The sequence below is a fragment of the Elgaria multicarinata genome, chromosome 7 (assembly GCF_023053635.1).
Source record: "Elgaria multicarinata webbii isolate HBS135686 ecotype San Diego chromosome 7, rElgMul1.1.pri, whole genome shotgun sequence".
Lineage (NCBI taxonomy): Eukaryota > Metazoa > Chordata > Lepidosauria > Squamata > Anguidae > Elgaria > Elgaria multicarinata.
Window position 1 is genome coordinate 89,067,947 of NC_086177.1, and position 23,596 is coordinate 89,091,542.

The 23,596-nt window shown below is 38.4% G+C and overlaps 1 protein-coding gene across 4 annotated transcripts in view; it reads left to right on the forward strand.

The window, feature by feature from the left end:
* Positions 1–23,596, forward strand: part of RIMS2 (regulating synaptic membrane exocytosis 2) — a 422,508-nt gene that overhangs the window by 160,493 nt on the left and 238,419 nt on the right. For all 4 annotated transcript variants that reach the window (XM_063131026.1, XM_063131028.1, XM_063131027.1 and 1 more), the window contains one exon: positions 17,604–18,526. In XM_063131026.1, the coding sequence (XP_062987096.1) occupies positions 17,604–18,526 (923 nt within the window). The remainder of the gene's footprint in view (positions 1–17,603; positions 18,527–23,596) is intronic.

Genomic DNA, 23,596 nt, shown 5'->3' on the forward strand with positions numbered 1-23,596 from the left:
TTTTGTTGTTGTCTTTGAATAGTTTTATAATGTGAGATATGAGGAAGCAAAAATAGTTTGAGATTTTCCCTAGTGGTTAAGATCACGTAGTTAGCTTGGCAAACAGCTTTTTCTTTTTGTCTTTCATGCTAAATTAATGCAGCATTCAAGATTACTCTGAACTTTATGCCAGGCAGTTATTTCGCCATTAGCAATGTTGCAGCAATATGCAAAGTGTGTATATGTGTAATTTATTTTCTCACACCCCTGACTCAGGCCTCACCAGTGAGAACCAAGATAAGGGTTCCCTTAGGGCAGGGGTGGGCAACCTGTCACTCTTGACCTAATTTCAAATGCCCTCTACAAATGATCAGTTCAGACTTCTGGCAATAGTAATCTGTAATAGTAATCCTTTCCTAGCAGCCCACTATGTTGGGAGGAAGAAGAGGAAAGAAGAAAGGACTAGCCATGCCCCTGCCCACTATTGGCTTTGGCCTTGTCCACTGCTGTCATGTGACTTCTGACGTACTAACCTGAGGGAATGTGGCCCTGGACAGAAAAATGGTTTCCACCTTTGCCTTAAGGGCTAGGCACATGGATGCTGTAAAAGAAATGCAATTGCTCGCTACTTACTATGTGAGATGCTGTAATGCAGGGGTGCAGAATCTCAGGCCCAGGTCTCAGTCTGGCCCTCTGGGCTTCCATGGTATATAGCCGATGATCCGAAATTGCTTGCTTTGTTTGAGTGTTAGGAAATCAATTTTATAAATAAAATAATACTGTACCATCATTAGTTTATTGTATGTTCTCTTTGATATAGTATACATTTTCCTTTGGAAAATAAAAGCATTTTTGTACATAGAAGTAGAGGTTGTAGAGGCATGACAATGTTCATTTGAATGTTACCTTTTAATATTAGATGTATTTTCATAAAGAAAAGAAAATCACCTGACAATCTTCACTATGAAATATATATATAAAAAAACCTTAAGCAGTCTGTTTGATGATCTTAATTTAACATGTATTTTGTATGCTTGAATGGTTGAATAAAGTTTTCAATGAAAAGCAAAGATATGCAAAATTAAAATCCATAAAAGTATTCAGTTCAGCTCTACTGAGGAACAAAGTACTTTTTCTAATTACTGATCAAGGAAGGCATTATTCAGGTTTCATTGTACTCTAAGTGCTTTATTAGTTATTTATAAGCTATAGCAAGAAGCATTGCTGATTTCAAAATATGTTATGCAGATTTAATATAAATGTCATTTGAAACTAAAGATGATGTTTTTGGGATGGAAAAGCTATTTTGTTTTTAGCTGTGTATATTTATTGTTTTATACTGTATGCTTTTATCTGTACACTGCTCTGAGATCTTAATGATATAGGGCGGGATACAAATGTTTTAAATAAATAAATAAATAAAATAAAAGCTGGCTTTAAATATGAGTTAAGAGCGCAATTGTGTAGCACAGTGCTGGTCAATCAGAGAGAATGAAAACGCCATATATTTCACAGTCTGTGTAGCATGGGAAATTATTATTTAGCCAGTTTTTCATTTCTTGCTACCAGTTCCATTTTGTAGGTGAAAGTTTGAAATCACCCAGGAGAGACAATCTCTCTTGCAGTCCAGATGGCATAGGTAAGTCATTGGGACTGTTCATGAGTAAATGTGCATAGTTATTTCTTTCTGCTAAAATGCTCAACAAATGTTGCTGTACAAGCCATACAGTTCCCATCATCTATGGAATTATATTCAGAGGTCTTACACATTGCACTGTGGAAATCATCAGCCAATATAGCAGAGCCTCAGCCAACTAGATGTGCAGAAAGATTTGGGATGTGTGTCAAAAGTTGCTTTTTTCAGACAGGTTCAGTTGATACCTCCATATCCATTTTCGTGAGGAACTGTCTAAACTATAGACAGCTCCTGCCTTTTATGACATGGTCACTTTCTCCCAGAATTCCCATAACTGACACTTTATCCACTAAGTCATCTTTATTGGTCAAATCAAGGATAGCCGATCCTCTAGTTCCTTCCTCGACTTTCTGTAGGAGAAAGTTATTAGGAATTTCTCGGAGGGGCCACGTTTGGCAGAATTTGTCTCCCAACAGATATCGGGGTAATTGCAGTCCCACTTTACTACTACATCACACTTCATTGAAATATTGGCAATTTGCTTTTCAAAAGTTTCATCCTCATCTTCTTTATTGGGTGGTCAGTAGTAGACTCCAACTATCATGTTCCTTTTATTCTTTGCCCCATTAATTTAATCCGGATGCTCTCGATGGGGCTACCAGGCTCATCCTCCTGTGTTTCTGCGCAGGGATAAGTATTTTTAACATATAGTGCTACTCTGCCTCCCCTTCTATTTCTTCTGTTCTTATTGAACAAGTTAAACCCTTCAATTACTATATTCCAGTCATGGGAGTCATCCCACCAAGTTTCAGTTATACCTATCAGTTTCAGTTATAATCTCATGTATTAAGAGTTCAAGTTCGTTCTGTTTGTTTCCCATACTCTGGGCATTAGTATATAGACATTAAAGACCATGTGCTTTATAGTCTGGCTTCCTTCTTACATTATTGTGAAGACTATTATTGGGCACTAAGAGAGCTGTTAGAGTGCTGATGGCACACAGATAAAGAGGAAGATGACTTAAACCACTTGGAGCATGGAGTTTCACATTTGAAGCGCTGCCATTGAGAAAGTCCTCTCATGTATTGCCACCAACCATGGCTCTGAAGGCAATGGTACACACAAGAGGGTTGCAGCAGCTGTTCTTAAAAGGCAGGCATGTTCACAAAGGAATGCATAGGGCTTTAAAGGTGATAACCAGCACCTTGAATTGCACTCAGAAATGAACAGCCAGCCAGTACAGGCTAATCCAATAAAGAGGTTACTTGATCCCAGCACTTTGACATAGTCAGAGTTCTAGCAGCAGTATTCTGCGCTATTTAAAGTTTCTGTGTGGTTTTAGGGGGGGGGGGACATATAGTAGGTGTAAGACCATGGCCAGATCTGACGATGTCAGGAATGTACACAGCCAGTGCACCAGCTGAAGCTAGGCAAAAGCATTCCTAGATACAGCTGATGGCTGCACCTGTTCTTTTAAGGGGAGTGCAGCCTCTTTTAAAGGGAATAACATCATATCCTTCAACTAGTAGACTTCTTAAGCAATAGCACCTCCGTCCTGTCCAGGTTTAATTTCAATTTGTTCACTCTCATTCACTCCATCACTGGTTCCAAACTATGATTCAGAAAGTAAAGTTTTTCCCCTGTTTTGAATAGTTCCATGCCATATAGGACTCAAGGGAATCCAAGGCTTTCCAGTGCCCATGTTCACCATCAGACCCTCCATCTTGGATACTTGTAGAAAACAAATTGCATATTTTTTCTAAGGGCTAGAATACTCTAGCCCATTAGTAGTTCGTTCTCTGACCCTGAAGCCTCGGTGAAAAGGACAGTCTCCCTGTTCACAACAGTCCCCTGAGGAAGAGTCTCCTCTTTCCTAATTCAGGATCAGTTCCCCATCGTCCACCTTTTTTATTATTTATATGCTACTATGTCTTTCTACCCCATCTCTTCTCCTCTATAGATTTAACCAAATAATTGCTGGTTCCATCTGAATGCTGCTAATAGTACCTGATCTCTGCCTTCTTGTCTCATTACTACTTCACCAACTTGGGTGGCTTAATTTTTGTCATGATGCACTGTGACCTTTGGTTAAAGATCTCAACACATGTTGTTTGGGTATGTGTGTCAATAATTACAGTATATATGTATAGACATGTAACAGTGTTCACTAAAACATCGCTTCTTAAAATAACAGTTACAAATAATACAGCTGCAACATAGATTTGCATTTCTATATTAAGTCTGGTGTCACAAGTTAGGCTTATGATTGGTCTGGCATATCTGGTAGAATTTATTGGTTTTACTACATTTATATCCCACTTTTCATATAAATTGTTTAAGCAATGTATATGGCTCCTCTCCACCCTTTGACAATCTTGTGAAGTAGGTTAGGCTAAAGTGTCCAAGATTATCCAGTGAGCATCTTAGCTGTTTGCAGATTTGAACCTGGGTTTCTCTGGTCCTAGTCCAACATTCTACACCACATTGGCTCTCAAATACATCACATATTTTGATTTAGTCATCTGGTTGCTGTTTTTGGAGATACCTTAAAAGACCTTGTCTTTTTAGTAGTTTGACTGAGGTTACATTTTGTCTGTTCAGTAACCTACTGTGTTGGATATTTCTTTGTGTGGTTATAAAAAAAAGTAAACAAAGACAAAATGGTTATTATTATTGGCTAGAAGGATTGTATATTTACAATTGTATTAAAGTTAATTTTTGAGGCGCTACTTTTCAAGGATGTATTGCTTAAGTGAACATAGCAGGGGGTTGCTTTTTTATTCTTTTTAAAAACGTAGTAGCAATGTAGCATGCATTATGTGTGTTTCCTAATTGCATAAAAACTATAGTGACACAAAACTGCTACATGCTTTCTATTAAATTTGAGTCTTTCAAAACATCAATAAATCAAGGGCTGGTCACTTTCAATTTTGCTTTGGGGAGGGCGGTGGTTGCTTGAATTTGTGTGGCTGTTTTGGTCAGATCCCTGAAGCAAAAGGAGAGGGATGAAATCTTTTTCAGACTTTTAAAATTATTGTTGCGGGGAGGGGAGGGAGCAAAGTTTCTTTTTTTTTCTGATTTTAAGAATACCTTCCCTAGTCACTGGCATCTGTGGATATACTTGTGTCTGTTCTGGGGGTACTATGGAAAGGAATAATGGCAGCACTGGAGGTCAGAGCTCCAAAAAGATTTTTTTTTAAAAAAAAGAAACAAAAAAGAGAGAGAAGAAGCTCCTCACCGAATATAATTGTCAGTCCCCTTCCCTGAAGCCCCTCCTGCAATTCACTACCATAGAAAACATGGGCACTACGATGATGTGTTACTTTTCATAATTTGCTAATTTTCAGTAAAGACTTTAGATGTAATGCAAGTTGACAAGCAGAGTCAAGCGCTCTATGATAATAGATTAGCTAGTATATTATTTCTAATTTTTAGTAAATATAATTAAAAAAACCATTTGAGGTGTTTCTCCAGCAACTTCGTCAGTATCCTGTATGCATACTGATGTGGCAATTTTTATGTTTGTTTTTTGTCTTTCCTCTTAATTGTATTTTGCTTTGTGTGACTGTAGCCCTTAAAAGCAAGTTAAAGTGCGTCAAACAAACAAATGTGTGGTTTGTTTGTTTTTAAAGAAAAGTTAATCTTATTTATTTGAATATGACAACATGGCAATAAGGGATGATCCAGTAGTATTGGATCTGGTAGGTAGGCATTTGTTGTTGATGCACTGGACTCTTAACACAGGAGTTAATTAGCTTACCTTTAGCAACAACAAGAATGTAAAATTAACTACATGGAGAATATTAGAAAAGTCTATTAGACTCCAAAAGAGCAGTCTATCAAACTGTGGCAGCACGACAGCCACTCTATATTTGTAGAGACTAAAAAGGTGATATTCAACCCCATCTAAGAGCTCAGTTTCACAATACACAATCCTTATTGACTTGTGCTAAAACAGTGCAAGAATCCTTTTTTAGAACAGAGAAAATAAACAGGAGTTCCCTTTCTGAAATATCAGTTAATATGTTCTCTGTAGCTATGTTTTCTGTAGCTTTCATACAATTCCTGTCTAGATCAATGACTTGGATGTTTATAAGGGGTTTCTCAGTGAGAAGATCAGTAATAGTGAACATGTGTCCCAGAAAGACATCTTCTCCCACACCAATTGAACTTCCTCTGCAACATGCAGCTTGCAGAAGAATTTTGGGTATGTTCTAGGTTACATTCTTGGTTCATGTACACTACTTCCACCCTCCTGTCTCTTTCCCCCTTAACTCACAGATGCCCTTGGTCTTTCTGTATTTGCTGTTATGTCCGAATTGGAATTAGCACTAATAAATGTGCTACATTTACCGCTATTGGGCGGTATAAAAATGTAATAACTAAAAAGCCCTAAATGAAAAGCCCTTTTCAAACCATAGTTTCAAATCAGGGTTTGGAGGGAATCCTGGATAGTGCTGATCATAGTTAGCTCTGATTAATCTGTAATGGCAAATTATGGTTATTGAAAACCATGGAAGTGGGGATCATACAAAAAAGGGGGAACTGGGAAGGGAGATCAGAAAGCATGACATCTGAATTGAACATATTTCTTCTCTTCTGTGTAAATGTAATCAGCATTGATGTTTTATGATGAATTTTGTGGATATTCATCAGAAACGTATTTCTCCAACAGAAAGAGACATGAGAACGTATCTATAGAAATGACTTTCATAGTGACAAAATGGCATTTGACATATGCCTGTGCAGTTTAGCTGGTTGAGTCAGCAGCAGGGCTGGTCTTTAACACGAGAGAGGATAGAGGGCAAGCTTAAAGCATTAAAACCAGTCAGCAAAAGCTATACTCTAAAGTGAAGGCTTTTTAAAAAAACCACTTTGGCATATATAACAGCTGTAAAAAAAGAGAGAAAGAAAATATAAACAAATTCCTTTCCCCAACTATATATGTGGTTTCCTTATTTGCATCTTCATGTTGTGCTCTTATTGTGGATGGTTGTTTCAGATATGCTTTTCCTGCATCTTTTTTTAACTCTGTCTAAAATATTTTAATCTTTTTATGTTTCATGTGAGTGAATAGAGCATTTATGACAACCATTTTGCAATCTCAGATGTACACTGCCAGTCTGTGCCATTTTGGTAGTTTTGGATTGTTATCTATGCAAATAAATTCAGGCAAGATTCTCCTGCTACTATCCTTTTGAGGTAATCTTTTAGAGTCTTCACCTCAAACTCATTAAGTGGCAAATCATCTTCGTTTAAAGACTGGATTCAAGCTGCATACAGGTCTTCTTTGGATTCTAGATTTCTGTTTGCTCCCTAAATTTCTGTTTGCTCTCTGATGGCCACTTTCATGAACCCTTGGGAACTAGAGAGACAAGACTCAGAAGGAGATATACTGAGGGATGTGGTTTGTACTTTTCCACTAAACTGGCAGCACACACTCAGAATTTATACCTTCATCATTTGTGCCTTTTGTAGATGCAATACTATGCCTTTCTTCTAGTGATAGATTCAAAAGCAGTAAGCATTCTCAATATGTGTTTTGTGGATTGCAACATTTAATTCTTTTAATCTATTAATATAAAGCGTTCTTATATTTTGAACAACATTTAAGCAACTTGAAATTTACATATAAGTCAATGAATCTCCTACTGTGTTTATATTTTAAAGAAGCATGTTTAATCAGGTCTTTTCCTATCTCCTATGCTACTCTGACAGACCTTCTTCTACACTGTACACTGATGGTGCTATATAAATAAATAATAATATAATAATACTATCTTCCTCAAAGCAAATGTGGCTTCCTTGTTTAGCAAGTGGCTGTTTTATTTGAACCAAGAAGAAGTAAAGAACTAATGTTTCTTTTTCAACCAGTTAATAAATATTTGGTTGGGTGGCTTTCCCCCCTGGTTTCTATATCCATTGCACAATTAAAACTAATTTTGTCGTCAAGGCTCTTCTATTATTTTCCCCAGTTGTGTCAGCTTGTAAAAGTCCAAAATAGGGAGCTAGATGCTTCTCCCCCTCATCTTAAAGTCACCACCAGAGAGAATACATATTGCAACATTTGCTTTCATTTCATTCACATTTCCAGAAGTGTTCTAAAAGCAAAAATGAATAAGATTGTTAATATTGACAGAGTTTGAATATTATAATTTATGCGTCACCTGCTTAGTTTGATCATTGAAGAGCTAAATTATTAGAGCTTCAAATGTACTCATACTTTTTTGGGAATAAGGCTATTGAACTCAGTGGGAAAAGTTTCTGATACAGATGCATAGAAGTGGACTGCAAGGAGCATCACAGAAATGAAGCTGCTAAGAGGCTTCAGCATGAGGTCTTGTCAGAATAAAGGCAGCATAAGATCACATTTCAAAGTGGGAAGGAGAGAGTAAAAATAGCTGCAGTTGCCGTCTTTGTTTTTTATATCTATATTCCATACTTTAAGACACACCTGATATTTTAAGCACCTTCTATAATGAAACCGCTTTTGCTGTGGTCTTAGATATAGATACTGAAATGATACAGTTTCACTTTAAAAAATGCTTTCAGCAGAAGTTAGATTCAGTAGGAATCTGATTCAGAAGACAGAAACAGAAGTGGGAATATCTAATTTTACAATTTACAGCTGGCAAGATCATGGATATTCATTGATGTTACATTGGTTCATTGGCAATGAATCATATAGACTTAATTTCAATGTTGTGCAATGGACTTCCTCTTGGTCTTTCCCCCGCATTCCCCCCACACCTTCCAAATTTGTTGGGTGGGTGCATGCGAGGCTGCAGAGGGAAGGGGAAAATCATGCTGCCAGGCTTCTGTTCTGTTGGCAAACAGTTAGGATTAGATATAACATATCTGTAGAAGCCAGCCAGATGTGCAGAGACACTCACAACAGGGCATACTCTCTGATATGGTGTAGTGTTGAAATCTTCAAGTATCATTGGGGGGATTCTAAGGTCCCTATCATCAAGGTCATTTTGGTTGGAGTGACTCAGGAGCTCATGGCCACCATGACAACAATTAGTTCTCTGGCTGGATGGGAGAATTTAATTTTTAAGTCCATTATCATAGACCAGAGGTAGGCAACTTGTGGCCCTCCAGATGTTTTAGTCTACAACTCTCATCATTCTCCGTCTTTGGCTGTGCTGGCTAAGGCTGATGGGAATTCTAGGCCAAAATATCTGGAGGTCACAGGTTTCCCATTCCGTCATAGACAGTTATGTCTGTCAGGGTTTATTTCCTGGAGATTCCAACATCTGCAGGGGTTGGACAGACTATGAAATGGTCACCCTTTGAAACTCATGGATCTGGGTAGATTTCTAACAGTTTTCCTATTGGCAATAGGAAGTTTCTTATTGCCAGGATTCTTGGCCCTGTCAAAACCCTGGAATTGGAAAAGGTAATTGAAACAATAATTTCTAAGCTTGCTCCTCTGCTTGTTAATTCAATGGTTTTCTTTGGAGCTTGGTTCAGTATTAAAAGGCAGGGACAACTGAATGATGATAGGCTTCTATTGCTTTTTATATTTATACTGTTTTATGGTTGTAAGCTGTCTTGGGAGGTCTTCTGCCCTGAAAGGCAGCTATGTTTTAAATAAATAAATAAATAGGAGACTTATGACAAATCTGACCAAACATGGACTAGAACCATTTTAGGGTCTATTCAGTGGGGTTAGTGGCAAAGAATTATTATTAGTATTAGTATTCTGAGTGGCAAAGGCTCTACAACATCTTGGCTCCTGTGAAAGTGGGGAGAAACCCTTGGTGGCCTTCCATGACCAATTTGCACAGCACTTTGCACATAAAATCACCCATATATTGCCAATTTGAGGTGCAAGTTAATCGCTGTGTGTCTATGGATGTGCCTGAAGCTTTTGTTTGTCTTTCTGTTATGGATACTTTGCAGTGTGTTCTTCTTGAGAAAGTGAACATGATCTTTGCCAGTCTCAAGCCAACTGCCTACACTCCCAATCGTTGCCCAACCTAGGTGATTAAAGCTGCCACAGGAGGGAATATCCAAAGAATGGAAATGGGAAGGCAGGGTGCTAGGTGTATTAATGGAAGAGATGGTGAGATTATCATTTAAAAATAACTCCTTGCATTCTTCCATTCTAGTATTTAATCTCCTGTTTGTGGGCATGGTAGGTACTCAAGCATGTTGCGGTGACCCAGCTAATTGTTCTTGGAAGATATGGATAATGTACAGCCATTTCAGTCCAGTACCCAGCCTAGTTTGGGGACTGTAATTTTCCTGATCACCTTGGTTGATGTCCTATGCTGGTAGCTGTATAGGTGGTTCCCAGTGGTTTCCTGTACTTTTCAGTACCTTTCAGTACTATCAGCCATGATATCCTTCTGGACTGCCTGGCTGGGGCACTGCATTATGCTAATTTTAGTCAGTTATCAACAAACTCACTTCCCAGCAGGACAGTGACTTTGATCTTGGTAAGCAGGGAGGGAGGCTGCATTACGTTAGCTAAATTAGCCTGCCAGAGTCTGTTCAACTACACTCCAGTGCTGCAGTATTGTGTTTTAGTCTTTCTCCCTCTCCATGTGTAAAGCTATTTCACACATGCAGTCTCTTTTGCTTCCCTTCCTCATCACTATTTTCCTCCTGGAACATAGCAGCAGACGCTAAAGAACCTTTGCAGCCCCAACTTCCCATCACTCTGTGAATATTTTCCTTCCAAATATATTCTAGTTAACTTCTTGCCTCTTCATTCAGATTGCCGGTAGATATTTTAAGAACAATTGGAAGGGTTTCTCTTATAAAGTGATGGACTGACTGGTTAGGAGAAGGTAGAGGGCAATCTCAAATATTCCACAGCCTTTTTCCATTCCCCAGCTTCCATTTCTCAATTCCCCTTCCATACTAGAAAGAAAAAAGAAGGAACAGCTCCTTTCTTTTTTCCTCTGGCAACTGATTAAAAGAAGAAAGATAAGAACAAGCAACAGCAAAAGACAGAGTTGTGAATGGGATCTGCTGCAGGGAAAGAAACATCTGGAGTGGGTTTCTTAAACTTTCTAATCCCTAGTTTTAAAAAGAGATGCTTAGTGTACTGTGCTAGGGCTTGTCAGGAAAGTGAGAGCAATGTTTAATTTTTGTAAAGAGACCTATAGGAAATGCATGCTTATTGGAAACTGTGTTATTAGCCCTTCTCTTTAATTCTGGGGGAGGGACAGGCTGCCACTTGCTGGGTGGAAAGGCATTCTGCATGTGTTCAAAAGCCCTTTTACTATATTCTTGCTGTCCAGTAGAATATTTTTTGGCTACCAAGTCTGAAAGCAAAAGTATGGGGAGACTGGACATAATTTGAAGGGCCCCTTTTTAGTCTTACCTAAACATAACATTTCCAAGAATAGGACTTAGCCCATCAACCAGGACATTAACATTGAAGAAGAGATCTTTTAGGTCAGCTTTCTGCAGTATGTATTCCAGTACAGGTTTCATCAGCTCCAGCCAGCATTCACGGACTATTGGAATGATAGTCCCAAATTTTGAGAGAGCATCAATTAGGGGGAGGCTATTTTAGGTTATTGTTAGGGGGAGCTTCAAATTTCATTGCTTGGGTTTATTCCTGTCTTTGTTGTGGGTTGCACCAAGTGGACAATCTTAGGCCATGGCTAGACCTACGGGTCAAGCACGATGGAGAATTTATTTATTTATTTATTTATTACACTTATATACCGCTCCCATAGCCAGGGCTCTCTGGGCGGTTTACAGAAATTCTAAAATTGAGGTAAAAACAAGTATACAAAATTTAAAACTCTAAAACACAGAACATACATACATAAAGCATTAAAAACCGATTAAAAACTAAACATGTGGGTAATTAGGAAGGGAGGATCTCGCGATATGGTTATTGCGAGATCTCCCCCTCTGTCTACACGCGAAGCGCAACGTCCAAGGAGGAAGAGGATGTCGCGCCCGCCATTTTGGTTTTTTTCTTAAAGGAGAAGGAGTGCATGAGTGCTCGAGTGCAAAAAGTAAGTATTTTTTTAAAAAATAATAATAATTCCTGCTCTCCCAACCCCCATCCCAATGTGTCCAGCTCCTGGCTCCTCACGGTTACTTGCAAGGAGCCAGGACAACCCACAACGCATGCCCACACATTCCGCAGTCTCGGAATCATCCCGAGACTATGGAAAAAGCAGGAAAAAAGGCTATGCCGATATCCCAGGGCAAGGGAGGGATCATCCCTCCCTGCTCCCGGGATCCCCTGTGTGTCATGTGAACACGCAGGGATAATCCTGGGGCGATCCCCGGGATATTGTCAGGTCTAGCCATGGCCTTAGTAATATGTAACACAGGGCTGCTTTTTCCTATTCATGATTGTGTTAGTAAATTTCAGCATGATAAACCCTTCTTTCTATATGGTGCTTGCCATCACACTGGTGAAAATAATCCCAAGAATAAATCTGCAGATCTGTCCTAAACCAAATGTTCTTTATGAGAACAGAACACTTAGGATATGAAAGCATGAGAATAAAAATACCTTTGCGTTTTGTTTATTTGCACAAGATAATTCTTTATTTTTTGCAACAGATGAGAGTAATGTTTCTAAAAATTGGTTCATTTATTTTAGACCAAAGTAGGAGGAGCTAGGCATACATTTGCTTTATGTTACATTTCTGAAGGTCGTATTTCTTTCATATTTGGTTCAACAAAAAAGACACTCAAAATTAATTTTCACTGCCTTCTTTTAAAATTTGTAAATATGGATAAATAAAATTTAGGGACAAATTCCCCTATGTTTTATGTATTCATATAATAACTTGAAAATGAATGTTCAGCAATTCATGAAAAGATTATTAAGAAAAAAGCTTTAAAATGCGTACCAACTGTTTCACCAACTTAGTACTATATATTTTAGATATTTTTAAAATGTGTTTCAGTACAAAACACTAAACATTTTTAAAAACCATGTTTTCATGTGATAACATTAAAGATAGACAATTTTGAACAGTTTAAAATTCCTGGTGATGGGCATTTTTACAGGCAATACTACTGTAGCAAGGCACTAATCAGCTAAGTACTGTAATCCTCCTTATAGGGTAAATTCTTACTTGACCTCCAGCTATATACAGCACATGGTAACAGCATTAAACTGTAACCCTCCTCTCATGCTCTCTACAGGTTCTCTATTGGGTCAGCATTCAGACTCAAATAACTACTCATTTTATTTAATAGGGTTCACCCTTTCCCTCCAGATGACTTATAATTTGTATTGTGAGGTAGGGAAAGGCTTATGAAGGAATTGTTTGGAAGTTTGGGCTCCTAAATTAAGTGACATTTCACATGGTTTCCTCAAAGCTAGAAGGATTAAATGAAGCAGTAGGCTGCACAGAAATTGATGCATTCTCGGGAACTTGATGCTCCTGACTTCCCAGATGTGCAGTGGCTGATCAAAAGGTAAAGGAGGAAAGAAATTCACAGACGGTAACTGTGAAAGTATTTTTTCTTTTTCAGCATTTTTAAAAATATTGGGGGTTTGGGAAGGGGTATTAAAAAGTCTTTTTAAAAAAAGCAAATGTGTTTATATTGCAGGCTTTAAATGAGGAAATATTTAAATGAAAAATATTTTGTTTATTTTTTTTACCAAAAACTAATATATTTGATTTTTAAAAGAAGCATTTCGAATAGAATATTACCATCTGTAGATTTATAGACTTTAGAGTTGTCTAAAGAGCGTATTGTCTATTCATCTTATTAAAGCAAACAGAAACTTCACTTAGGGTAAAAGTACAGAGTTGTATTTAGGCTTAGTCATGCTTCGAGTAGACCCATTGAAATCAATGGGACATGTTAGTCCCAAATTGCCAAATGTTGCTTCACAGATATATTGAACATGTAAAATCTTTGAAGCAGCAGTGCGGTAAAAGACATAATTTCTTTTAGCTGTTTTAATTTGACTTTTAATAGTGTTAATATATTAATGAGCTTTGGGTTAAAATATTTATTGGATGCTTATGCTCTCATCTTGGAAATCATTCTATTTAAAGCACTAAATAGCAGAACTTTTAATACAATTTTAAAACAAAAAGTGTTTTTTTGAGGGGCAGGGTAGCATTACTGAACTACAAATGTGCATATATTTAGGTGTAGATTTGAAGAGATGCATGAATTGTTCTGTTCTGCACACCTAATCAAGTTTTGAGCATGAGTTTTCTCAAATAGCATATCCTTAATCTTGGTAAACTTCTTTTGAAACAAAGGTGTGTTTTAAAAGCAAGTTGCAATATGGCATAGGCCTTCTTGTTTAAAAGGAAAAAGTCAAAAGTCTTACTGGGTTAGGGGGCATGCATAAAGTAAAGGAAACTTTCCTGTTTTTATTTTTCCCACAGAAATGTCCATATATTTCATAAACACATTGACCTGGTTCACATGAACAAAATATCCCACTGTGGCTTATTTAAGTACTTGTGGGCTGTGGTGCATGCCAGGCGCAGTTTGCATATTCAGTACCCAGCCACGGCTTGTCATGTCATGTGAACAACCCTTGTAAAACCCAACAACACAGCATGGTTTAACCCATAATTGCCAGGTTTGCACAAGGTACAGCCAGGTACTGAATATTCAACATATCTGTTTGCATGCGCTGGCATGTGCCACAGCTCACTGTGGTTTAAGTAAGCCATGTTGGGCTGTTAGTTCTTTCAAACAGCCCAGGAGGGTTCACATGTAAGAGCAACCCAGAGATTTTTTTAAATACTGTGAGCAAACCAGCATACTAGCGGCCTGATCACTCCCACATAGCTCGTCCTATGGAAGTAGTTACTCTACATCCCTGGCTTGGGGATACTGGATTTCTTCTTGGGCCATGCAGGAGCAATTGAGCCATGTGCATTAGCAAGCTGATTTGCTCATGGTAACCCAGAGTTTTAAAAACCCTCTGGTTTGTCATTATGTGTGAAAATTTAGTCATTTCCCTTGACAAACTGATTTCATTACACATTTCATTCACTCTTTGGTTAAAACATTACTGCTGAAATTATATTTTTGATTTTAAATAAATGTCACATATAATAAGGAATTTAACTAGGTTTCACCTTACTTCTCCCTATGTAAAGTTCTAGCTGAGATGTTGTCCAGCAGCTAAACTCTTATATCTCAGAGAGCTGGTTCAGCTTTGGATTCTTCATCTGCAAAATGGGAATAATAGTGACTTTTCTTAAAGAGGATGAACAAAACAAACTGAATCGTGTTGGGCTCCAGATTAGTCAGAAGCCTGTGGGCCTCACTGTGTCACTTGGCAAGCAAAGCTTCAGGACAAAGACAGTGGAGGATGGCAGATGACAATGCTAGGCTAGAAAGGGTTTGGCTGGGCTACTGGCAAGAACTGTTACAAAGTTAATAAGGAGAAAGCACTACTGGGGCCTGGAGCCTGGACAACAGCACCAGCAAAGGCCAGATTCCTTCTGAACTCTTAAATAACTGTGAGCAAATGCACGCCTACAGATCTCAGCACTAGGCCCACTCTTTGAAGGAGTGGTGTCATTGTAGCCTACCATGCATTCTGGCATTGCTGCAAGGCACCAGCTGAGACTCACTAGAAGATCTGGCGTTTGTACACATCAGGAACAAAATAGGGCAGCAAACCAGACAGTGGGGAATACATTCTTGGACAAGGATTAGTTTCCTGATCTGGTGAAGTTTTATTACTAAAATAGGTTCTTCAGATTTGGAGAATGGTGAAATGTGGCTTCAACAGGGCCTCTGATTCCTTGTCTTAAGAGCATGTTATATCCCCATCACTATCTGAAACATCACTGATGATGCTTTCTTCACTTACACTTTGGACCATGACAAACGATTCAATACTTTATGCATTGGCAATGCTATATGAATGGGTTAGAGGATCCTCCATAGCAGATTTTGGGCACTCTTGGACAGCTGCAGGTGGAGAAGAGGATAGGAAAGTCCTGTTGGATAAGCATTCAATCCAACCCAGGTAAAGCTAACATGTTAGGGATTGGCTATCCTATGTGTGTGGTTGCTCGTTGTCATTGTTAGGTAGGCAAATCTCAAATTTGTGAGATGAGGAATAAATATTTACATGTTGATGTTTATCTAAAGTAGACTTCCATGACCAAGGGTTAGTTAATGTTAAAAATACTCCGAAGGATCTACATTGTTTAGTTGGGTATATGTTATCTCTTTCATCTTTACAGCTGCCCTATAAAGTATTTGAGATGAGGGGCTGAGGCAGACAGAGAGAGATAGAGAGGCTTTATTAAGGCCACTTGGAGGCTAATTTCCTGTTGTACGTAATGTAGATTGCACCTTTGATACCTTTTGTTGTATTTAAAGCAAAGTGGAATTTAGAGCACAGGCAGTAAAGGGAAAGTGAGGGTGCTTAATCTTTGGGGAAGTGTTTTACCTGTTAACATGTAGTGTGTAGATGCCCTTTAGTGTATTCATGATGTGATATTTAAACCAAGACATTATGGCTCTCAGCTTGCTATACCTTAGTTAATACACCTTACCAATCTGGGACATACACAGTTTTATGCATGATGATACATAAATACTCGGTTCTTGAAGATTTGTCTTCAATTGTGAATGAGGATTTTTAATTGTATTTCTTGGAAGTTGATAAGTCAATGAAAAATTTTAAAACTTTGAAGCTGTGATGATAATTTTGAAGAGAGGCATGAAGAGGGAAAGCCACTGAGGTCAATGGAACTTGATCCCAGGTAAGAGTGTATAGCAGGGTTGGGCAGAAAGTAGATCCCCTATTTCTTATGGACTTCAAGTCCCAGCATTCCTGACTATTGGCCAAGCTGGCAGTGCCTTCTGGGAATTGATGTTCAACACATACGGAGATCTACCTTCTGCTAAATCCCCTGACTCTCTGGAGAGACTTTTGGTGGTGTGAGTGGGTAACTTTCCCCCCCGTGAACTTCTTTTATGTTATCCTATCTTAGTATCTAAGTCCATGAGTTTATCTCTATTTAATGCAGACATGATGATATACATGAAGAATATATGTACTTTGCTTTAGGTTTTTATGAAACTAATAATAGAAATATTTAGCACTTTTATAAGACTTTTGAATGAGCAAATGTGTCTCAATGTTATCTTGTTGTAACCCTTACAATAACCCTGTAAAGTAAGTCAGTATCTTTACCATATTGCAGATGGGGGTCTGACATTGACCTGGTTCAGACTCCATGACATCTCACTGTGGTTTCATTACATTTGGGGTGCCATAGTACACCTGTCCAAAAGAACATAAGAAGAGCTATGCTGGATCAGACCGATGGTCCATCTAGTTCAGCACTCTGTTCACACAAAGGCCAACCAGCTGTCGAACAGGGCCACACAAGCAACAGCACCCTCCCACCCAGCAACGAGTGTATACAGGCTTACTGCCTCTGCTACTGGAGGTTTCACTTAGCCATCAGGACTAGAAGCCATTGATAACCTTTTCTTCCAAGAATTTATCCAAACCCCTTTTAAAGCCATCCAAATTGGTGGCCATCACTACATCTTGTGGTAATGAATCCCGTAATTTAACTATGAATGTGCTTTCCCCATCTGAGGGTTCCCATGGCTTGTTGTATTGTCCAAACTTGGGTGGTTGGAGTTATTTTAGGATTAAATAACCCTAAAATAACCCATGGTCTGTTTTACGGTTACAATAGGTAGGGTTGATTAACCCTGAAATAACCCTTGGCCTTGTATGCTCATAATGGCAGCTGGCACACACCACAGCTCCTTGTGGTCAAATAAATCCATAGTGTAAACTGCCCTACTAATCATGGCCTTCCTAAGGTAATGAGGGAATTTTTGGGCACATTTGAAATGGGGATTTATTTTAATTTAGTTTCAGTTCATGCTACATCAGGCTATGAGAAAGCCAATACAATTACTGCAATTCAGTCAGTTGGAAATAGTAACTTCTGAATTAGTACATAACAAATACATTTTAAATATTGGAAATATTGACAGGAATTTCTTCTTGTTTTTCTTGATTACTTAGAAAAAGAAGTCCATCAATATCCAGAGATCAGAACAGAAGGTTCAACCAACTGGAGGAGAGAGACGACTATTCACAGTATGCAACATCAGACAGTGCAATGCCAAGATCACCATCAGACTATACAGATTATACAGACAGGCGATCACAACATGGATCTCAGTTATATGAAGAACCTGAACTTGATGACTACAGGGATTCCAACAGGAGAAGTCACAGGCGTTCGAGGGAATATCCTTTAGAAGAAGATGATGTGCAGAACAGAGAGGAATATGAGAGGCAGCGGCGGGAAGAAGAATACCAAGCACGATACAGAAGTGATCCTAATTTGGCTCGTTATCCTGTCAAACCACAGCCATATGAAGAACAGATGCGTATTCATGCTGAAGTGTCCCGAGCACGTCATGAACGAAGACACAGTGATGTGTCTTTGGCAAATACTGAATTGGAAGATTCACGGATATCTATGATGAGAATGGAACGGCCATCAAGGCAAAGGTCTGCATCTGAACGCAGAGCTGCCATGGAACAACGTTCATATTCAATGGAAAGAACTCAGGGACCAAGTCCCAATCGGCAGAGGACCACAAATCACAGCCCTCCAACACCTAGGAGGAGTCCAATTCCTTTTGATAGGCCAGATCTGAGGCGGACTGATTCATTAAGAAAACAGCACCATTTGGATCCCAGCTCAGCTGTACGAAAAACAAAACGTGAAAAAATGGAAACCATGTTAAGAAATGATTCACTAAGTTCAGACCAGTCTGAATCAGTTAGGCCTCCACCACCAAAGCCTCATAAAACAAAAAAAGGGGGTAAAATGCGTCAGGTGTCTCTGAGTAGCTCTGAAGAAGAATTGGCCTCTACTCCAGAATATACCAGCTGTGATGATGTAGAAATTGAAAGTGAAAGTGTTAGTGAGAAAGGTAAGACTTCCCCCCTAATTTGCCTTTATGATAATAGCTGAAGTAGAATGGATCAATTTTATTTCAATATTGCTTTATTTCACATATTTATTCATAAAAACAGAGACGCAATTTATTATGTGTTTCTGTCCTAGAGGGTGATATTTAAAAAAGTGTGTTTTCATCTAATTTCATTGGAGACTTACTCTATAGATGTATTTTGTTCTAATTCTGTAAAAGAAAACGATCTCTAAATTTGCATGCTTCAAGTATTTGATGGTTTTTTGTTTGTTTTCACACATATGGTTCCCCTGATCAATATGTTTGGATGAAGCTACAAATTAGCTAGAACCATAAGAGCTAAATTCTATATAGCACAGGTGATACTAATTTAAAAACAAGCAAACATACCTATGGTTTGAAGTGGGTGGGACTAAACTGAATCAAAACAACAGTGCTGGGGGAGGGGGAGAGAAGGGTGTTTAACCCTTTCCTTCCTGCTATTTTCCTGATTGAAAATACGTACGCATACAACTCATGTAGGTGTATTAACCTCACTGTGTGCATGGAGGGGGCATAGAGAAGAAACAGTGCAAGTATCTGTCTTCTTTCCCTAGTGGGGTAACAGTAGCTCAGAAAACACCCAGAGAGCTTTGGCTAATGGGCAATATAGAAATGTAATTAATAAATAGCTCTAGGGAGGGCAGTTTCGATTAGGAAAATGGCATAGGGGAAATGCTTAAACATGCATTTCAACACCAATCTAATTCAGCCCACCCTTGTGACTGCTTTTTAGTATAAAACAAATCAGGAAATCTAATCACAGATCATGTCTAGTTTGACCCTCAATGATAGATAAAACAGGAAAACAATTGCAACACAAATGTTCATAACATGAATATATAATAGAAGATTTTGTTCCATTGTTCTTATGCATTGATTAAAGGCAAGAATGTGGTTAATAGTTGTTAAACACATGAATTATAATGAATGTGATCAACAACTGAACAACAGTGGTTCAGAGTTATAGTATGCATTCATCTGCACAATAGTGTACACATACACACACACACCTTTAGCAGAAATGGTAATGCTGTGGCTTGTCAAAGTGTTCATTTGCGTGCTTGATACTCTGCTGCTGTGATGTATTTCAACTATTTCAGAGTAGGCAGTGCTAGTTCAAAAGTGTTACAAGCTGAAAACCCTCAATTTCACTCTTTTTATAAAATAATGGCCTTGAAACCTCACTTTTGGGCTGTTCTGTGGGCTCTTTGTTTTGATTAATGTCCCAAGAATGTCCACACCTAACTCTCACCCTGCTGGTGAGTGGGGATTCTTCAGCTGTTATAAGGTCCCAAGCAGAGTTCCAGCACTGTGGAGCGAATACTCTCCTTTACCACCAGTGGGAGCCTTGCTTAAAATCCTTTGGATTGTAACCCTTTTGAATGTTTACTTGGAAGTAAGAAGGAAGATTTGCTTCCTTGTAAGTATTCTTAGGATTGTAACCTTTATCATATTGTCATATGTCTTCCATAGTGCTGTCTAGAACAAATACATTTGCTGATTATTAAAGAAAAGTTAAGGTCTCAAGTCCGGCTTGCACTAAAAGATTATTTTTGTCATTTTTGTTACGTGGAGGTGGTCCATTTTTAACCTCTAGTGTAGAGCTATGAACTCGCACACTTGCATTTTTCTTATGCAAACACTCACAGATATATTTGTATCCATCCTTATAGACTTTGGTGAGTGCACTCTCTCTCTCCTTTGCACTTATGAGTCCCTCTTTCTGATATTCATTGCTTAGTTCATGCATTAGCTATGGTTTGAGGATCAGAAGTGAAGGACAACGTATGGAAAAGACTGAATTTCTAAACTACATGCTCATCACCTTCTATTTCTGAAAATATGGCAGATTGCCATATAATGTTGTACCAACTTCCTTTCCTCATCTCCATAGTGTCTTAATTCTTGCAACTGGGGTTATTTCTTCTAATAAACAACACTAATTTGTGATTATTGGCTTTTGGTGAGATATAGTGAGAGTCAGTATTGTTTGTGCATTTCATGGTAGTGTAACAGGAGTCTGGAACAAGCCAGTTCTGAGCTTAATCCTTAAAATCTCAATGTATCTTCCTCTGCTAAGCACAAAGACTGGTTACTCACATGGCAGTAGGAGTATCACTGAAGAGGGTGGAAGATCAGTGAATTACCACAAAAATCAGTCCAGAGAATTTAAGTATGCAGTAGCTAATTCTGTGTTTGTGGAATTAGTCTTATGGCTTGAGCTGTGTCTTTACCTGTGCGTATCTAAGTGATGGTATATCTATGTTTTAACATTAATGTCACACTACAGACTTGTTATGCATCCAGTACATGCCAGTGTTCAACCATATCAGGTAATGCAGAGGGAAATCTGCTATAGATGAGCTTCAGGAAACTGCATGTGGTCCAGAGCAATATTACTAACAACTCTTGTCTTCCCACACCATGTGGTTTCTGCTTTCATATCTCTGGTGTACCTCTACCTCATGACCTTTCCTCGTGCTTCAGGATAAAGTACTTTAGGCGTTAGGGTACAGATACTGAGTAAAACTGTCTGTGTCAATTGTTATGCTAGTGCAGCAAGACAATGCATGGTGTTACTATTATATATACAACAGCACAGATCTTTAGGAATGGGGGTCATTACTTTGTTTAGGGCATAGCTAAAGGCTTGAACTACTTCTTTATTAATATTTTTCAAGTTTGCAAGAATTGTGTAATAATCCTAAATCACTTCAATCAGATTCTAAAAGAAAAAAAAGCAGAATAGTTGTAGAATTTTATTTAGGATATTAGAAAAATTGGCCCACTTAGAATCTAGGTTTCTACTGTGATTGATAAAATATAAGCAAACCCAGAAATGCAACTAATTTAATTTGAAAAAGCATTCAGTAATAAAAAGAAAAATATTAGCCTTACAGCATAATCCTATGCATGGTTAATCAGAAAGAAGCCCTACAACTCTCAGCATTCCCCTGGGAGTGCTGGAAATCGTAGGACTTATTTCTGTCTAAACATGCATAGCATTGCACCCTTAAGTTGTTAAATTCTCTTAGGTGCGTGGATGTTGTTTCCTTGTCTATGTTGTAATATGAGACAAAATGTGGTAATGTCTTATAATAAGAGCTAGTGTTAAAAATGATAATGTTAGGACTCTAAGGCCTATATGAGATAAACCATTGGTTTTGTATACTCAGAGCCAAATTCTCAATCTTACAACTAAATTGTATTTGATCATAACTCAGGAAATGAACCATCCAAACAAAGCAGACTAAAGTTCCTGGATTAGAACAAAACTAGACATTGACTCGGTTTGGACAACATGATAAGCCTTCGTGGATTATTTAACCCTGTGCGACTGCTCACCAAGCATTGAAAATCCTAAATGCATCAAAAGGGGGTGAGGGCTATAAAACCGTGGGGCTTTGCAGGATCAGGACAAAACTTCACACATAGCCTCTCCTAATCAGAAGTACAAATTTGCACGGACTCATATCTGCACAGTTGTGCATTTTAGGTTATGGGGAAATGAACATTTTTGGCCAATTTCTTTATGTTTGCTTATTTTCCAAAATTTTATTTGTGCCACCACCCCTATCTTGTGCACCTGGGATTTTCCCTTGACTGGGTGAAATTGCACGGAATTTCTAAGGTAGATTGGGTACCTCCCGACTAGGGGAAGCTGCCTATGAACACAATGGCATTTAAAATGGCAATATATAGATTTGTGGACATACAGAAATGAAATAAAAACAACAGAATCTTGTGGCATCTTAAAGACTAATGGGTCTATGATGGAATTGGCTTTCATGAAGCACAGTGCACTTCATCAGATACATAATGTGTTATCCCAAGTTACAGCTATGAAATAATTATACATAGCAATACCAGTGAGAATGTGAGTGTGAGTAAAAGAGTTTTAGGTGTCCAGTTTTACCTCGTGAGGGAAACTGCAGACAGGTTAAAATCTTCAGCTTGCTAGGTCTCAATGAATAGAATGCACAGTAACATCTGCTGGCCAGCTCATTCTAGACATGAGTGTTTTGGCTTGTTTCCATTGCTTAAGGATCCACTAGCTCATTTCCATTTGTTTAAGGTGGGCCCCGCTAGTGTGCAGAAAGTGTTCGATAGTACCCTTAGTAGAATCCAACAAAGGAGCACAACTGTGCAGCCACGATGGAGTATGTACAGCGTTTAGACAAGCCCTTAGTTGCTCACTCAGAGCTCTCCTGGTTGCTGCAACTAATGGCCTTTGTCAGGAACGTGAGAGAGAGAACAAGTACGCTGCCTGCAGTACGCCCATCACCTCTGCTTTTACTTAGCAACCCATAATCAGCTCCTTCATAGGTTGCTTAGCATGGGTTAACTGATGTGTTGTTTAGCCCCTAAACAATCCAGCAGTCTACATTCAGATGACACACTAAGTAACCTACGAAGGAGCTGATTGTGCGTTGCTAAGTTAAAGCAGAAATGGCGGGCACCTTGCAGGCAGCGAGTTCATTCTTTCCCGCTCAACCCTGACATCCCATAGTTCATGTCATGTGAACCAAGTTAGAATGGACACCACTATGTTAAAAGAGAAATTTTCCTTGACTCTGAAATTTTAAACATAACCTATTGCATCAATTTTGTTAAATGAACGTGTCATGGAATGGTTAAGAAGAAGGTTATTTCCTGGACCACTGAGAAAGTAAAGCATAGGAGGAATGAATCAAACATGTGTGAAATGCATTTATTTGTTTAGTTTTATAATATGGTTTTCAATATATATATTTCAAAGTACTGAACAAGAAACCATAAAAATACAATTTAAAACAAAATAATAAAATACAACAACAAATTGGTAACTCTGGAATTTTCCTCTGGCCATTCAAATGCGTAATGAAAACAAACTTTTTCCCAATCCACACTTCCCTGCTAGGTTAAAAGTTTTTTTTATTGTTCTTACCCTTGGGATTTGGTAAATATTGTGCTTGTAAACACACCATTATCTATTCCTACCTAAGGGGTGCTTCACTAAAACATTTTTTTTAAAAAAAAACCTCCCAA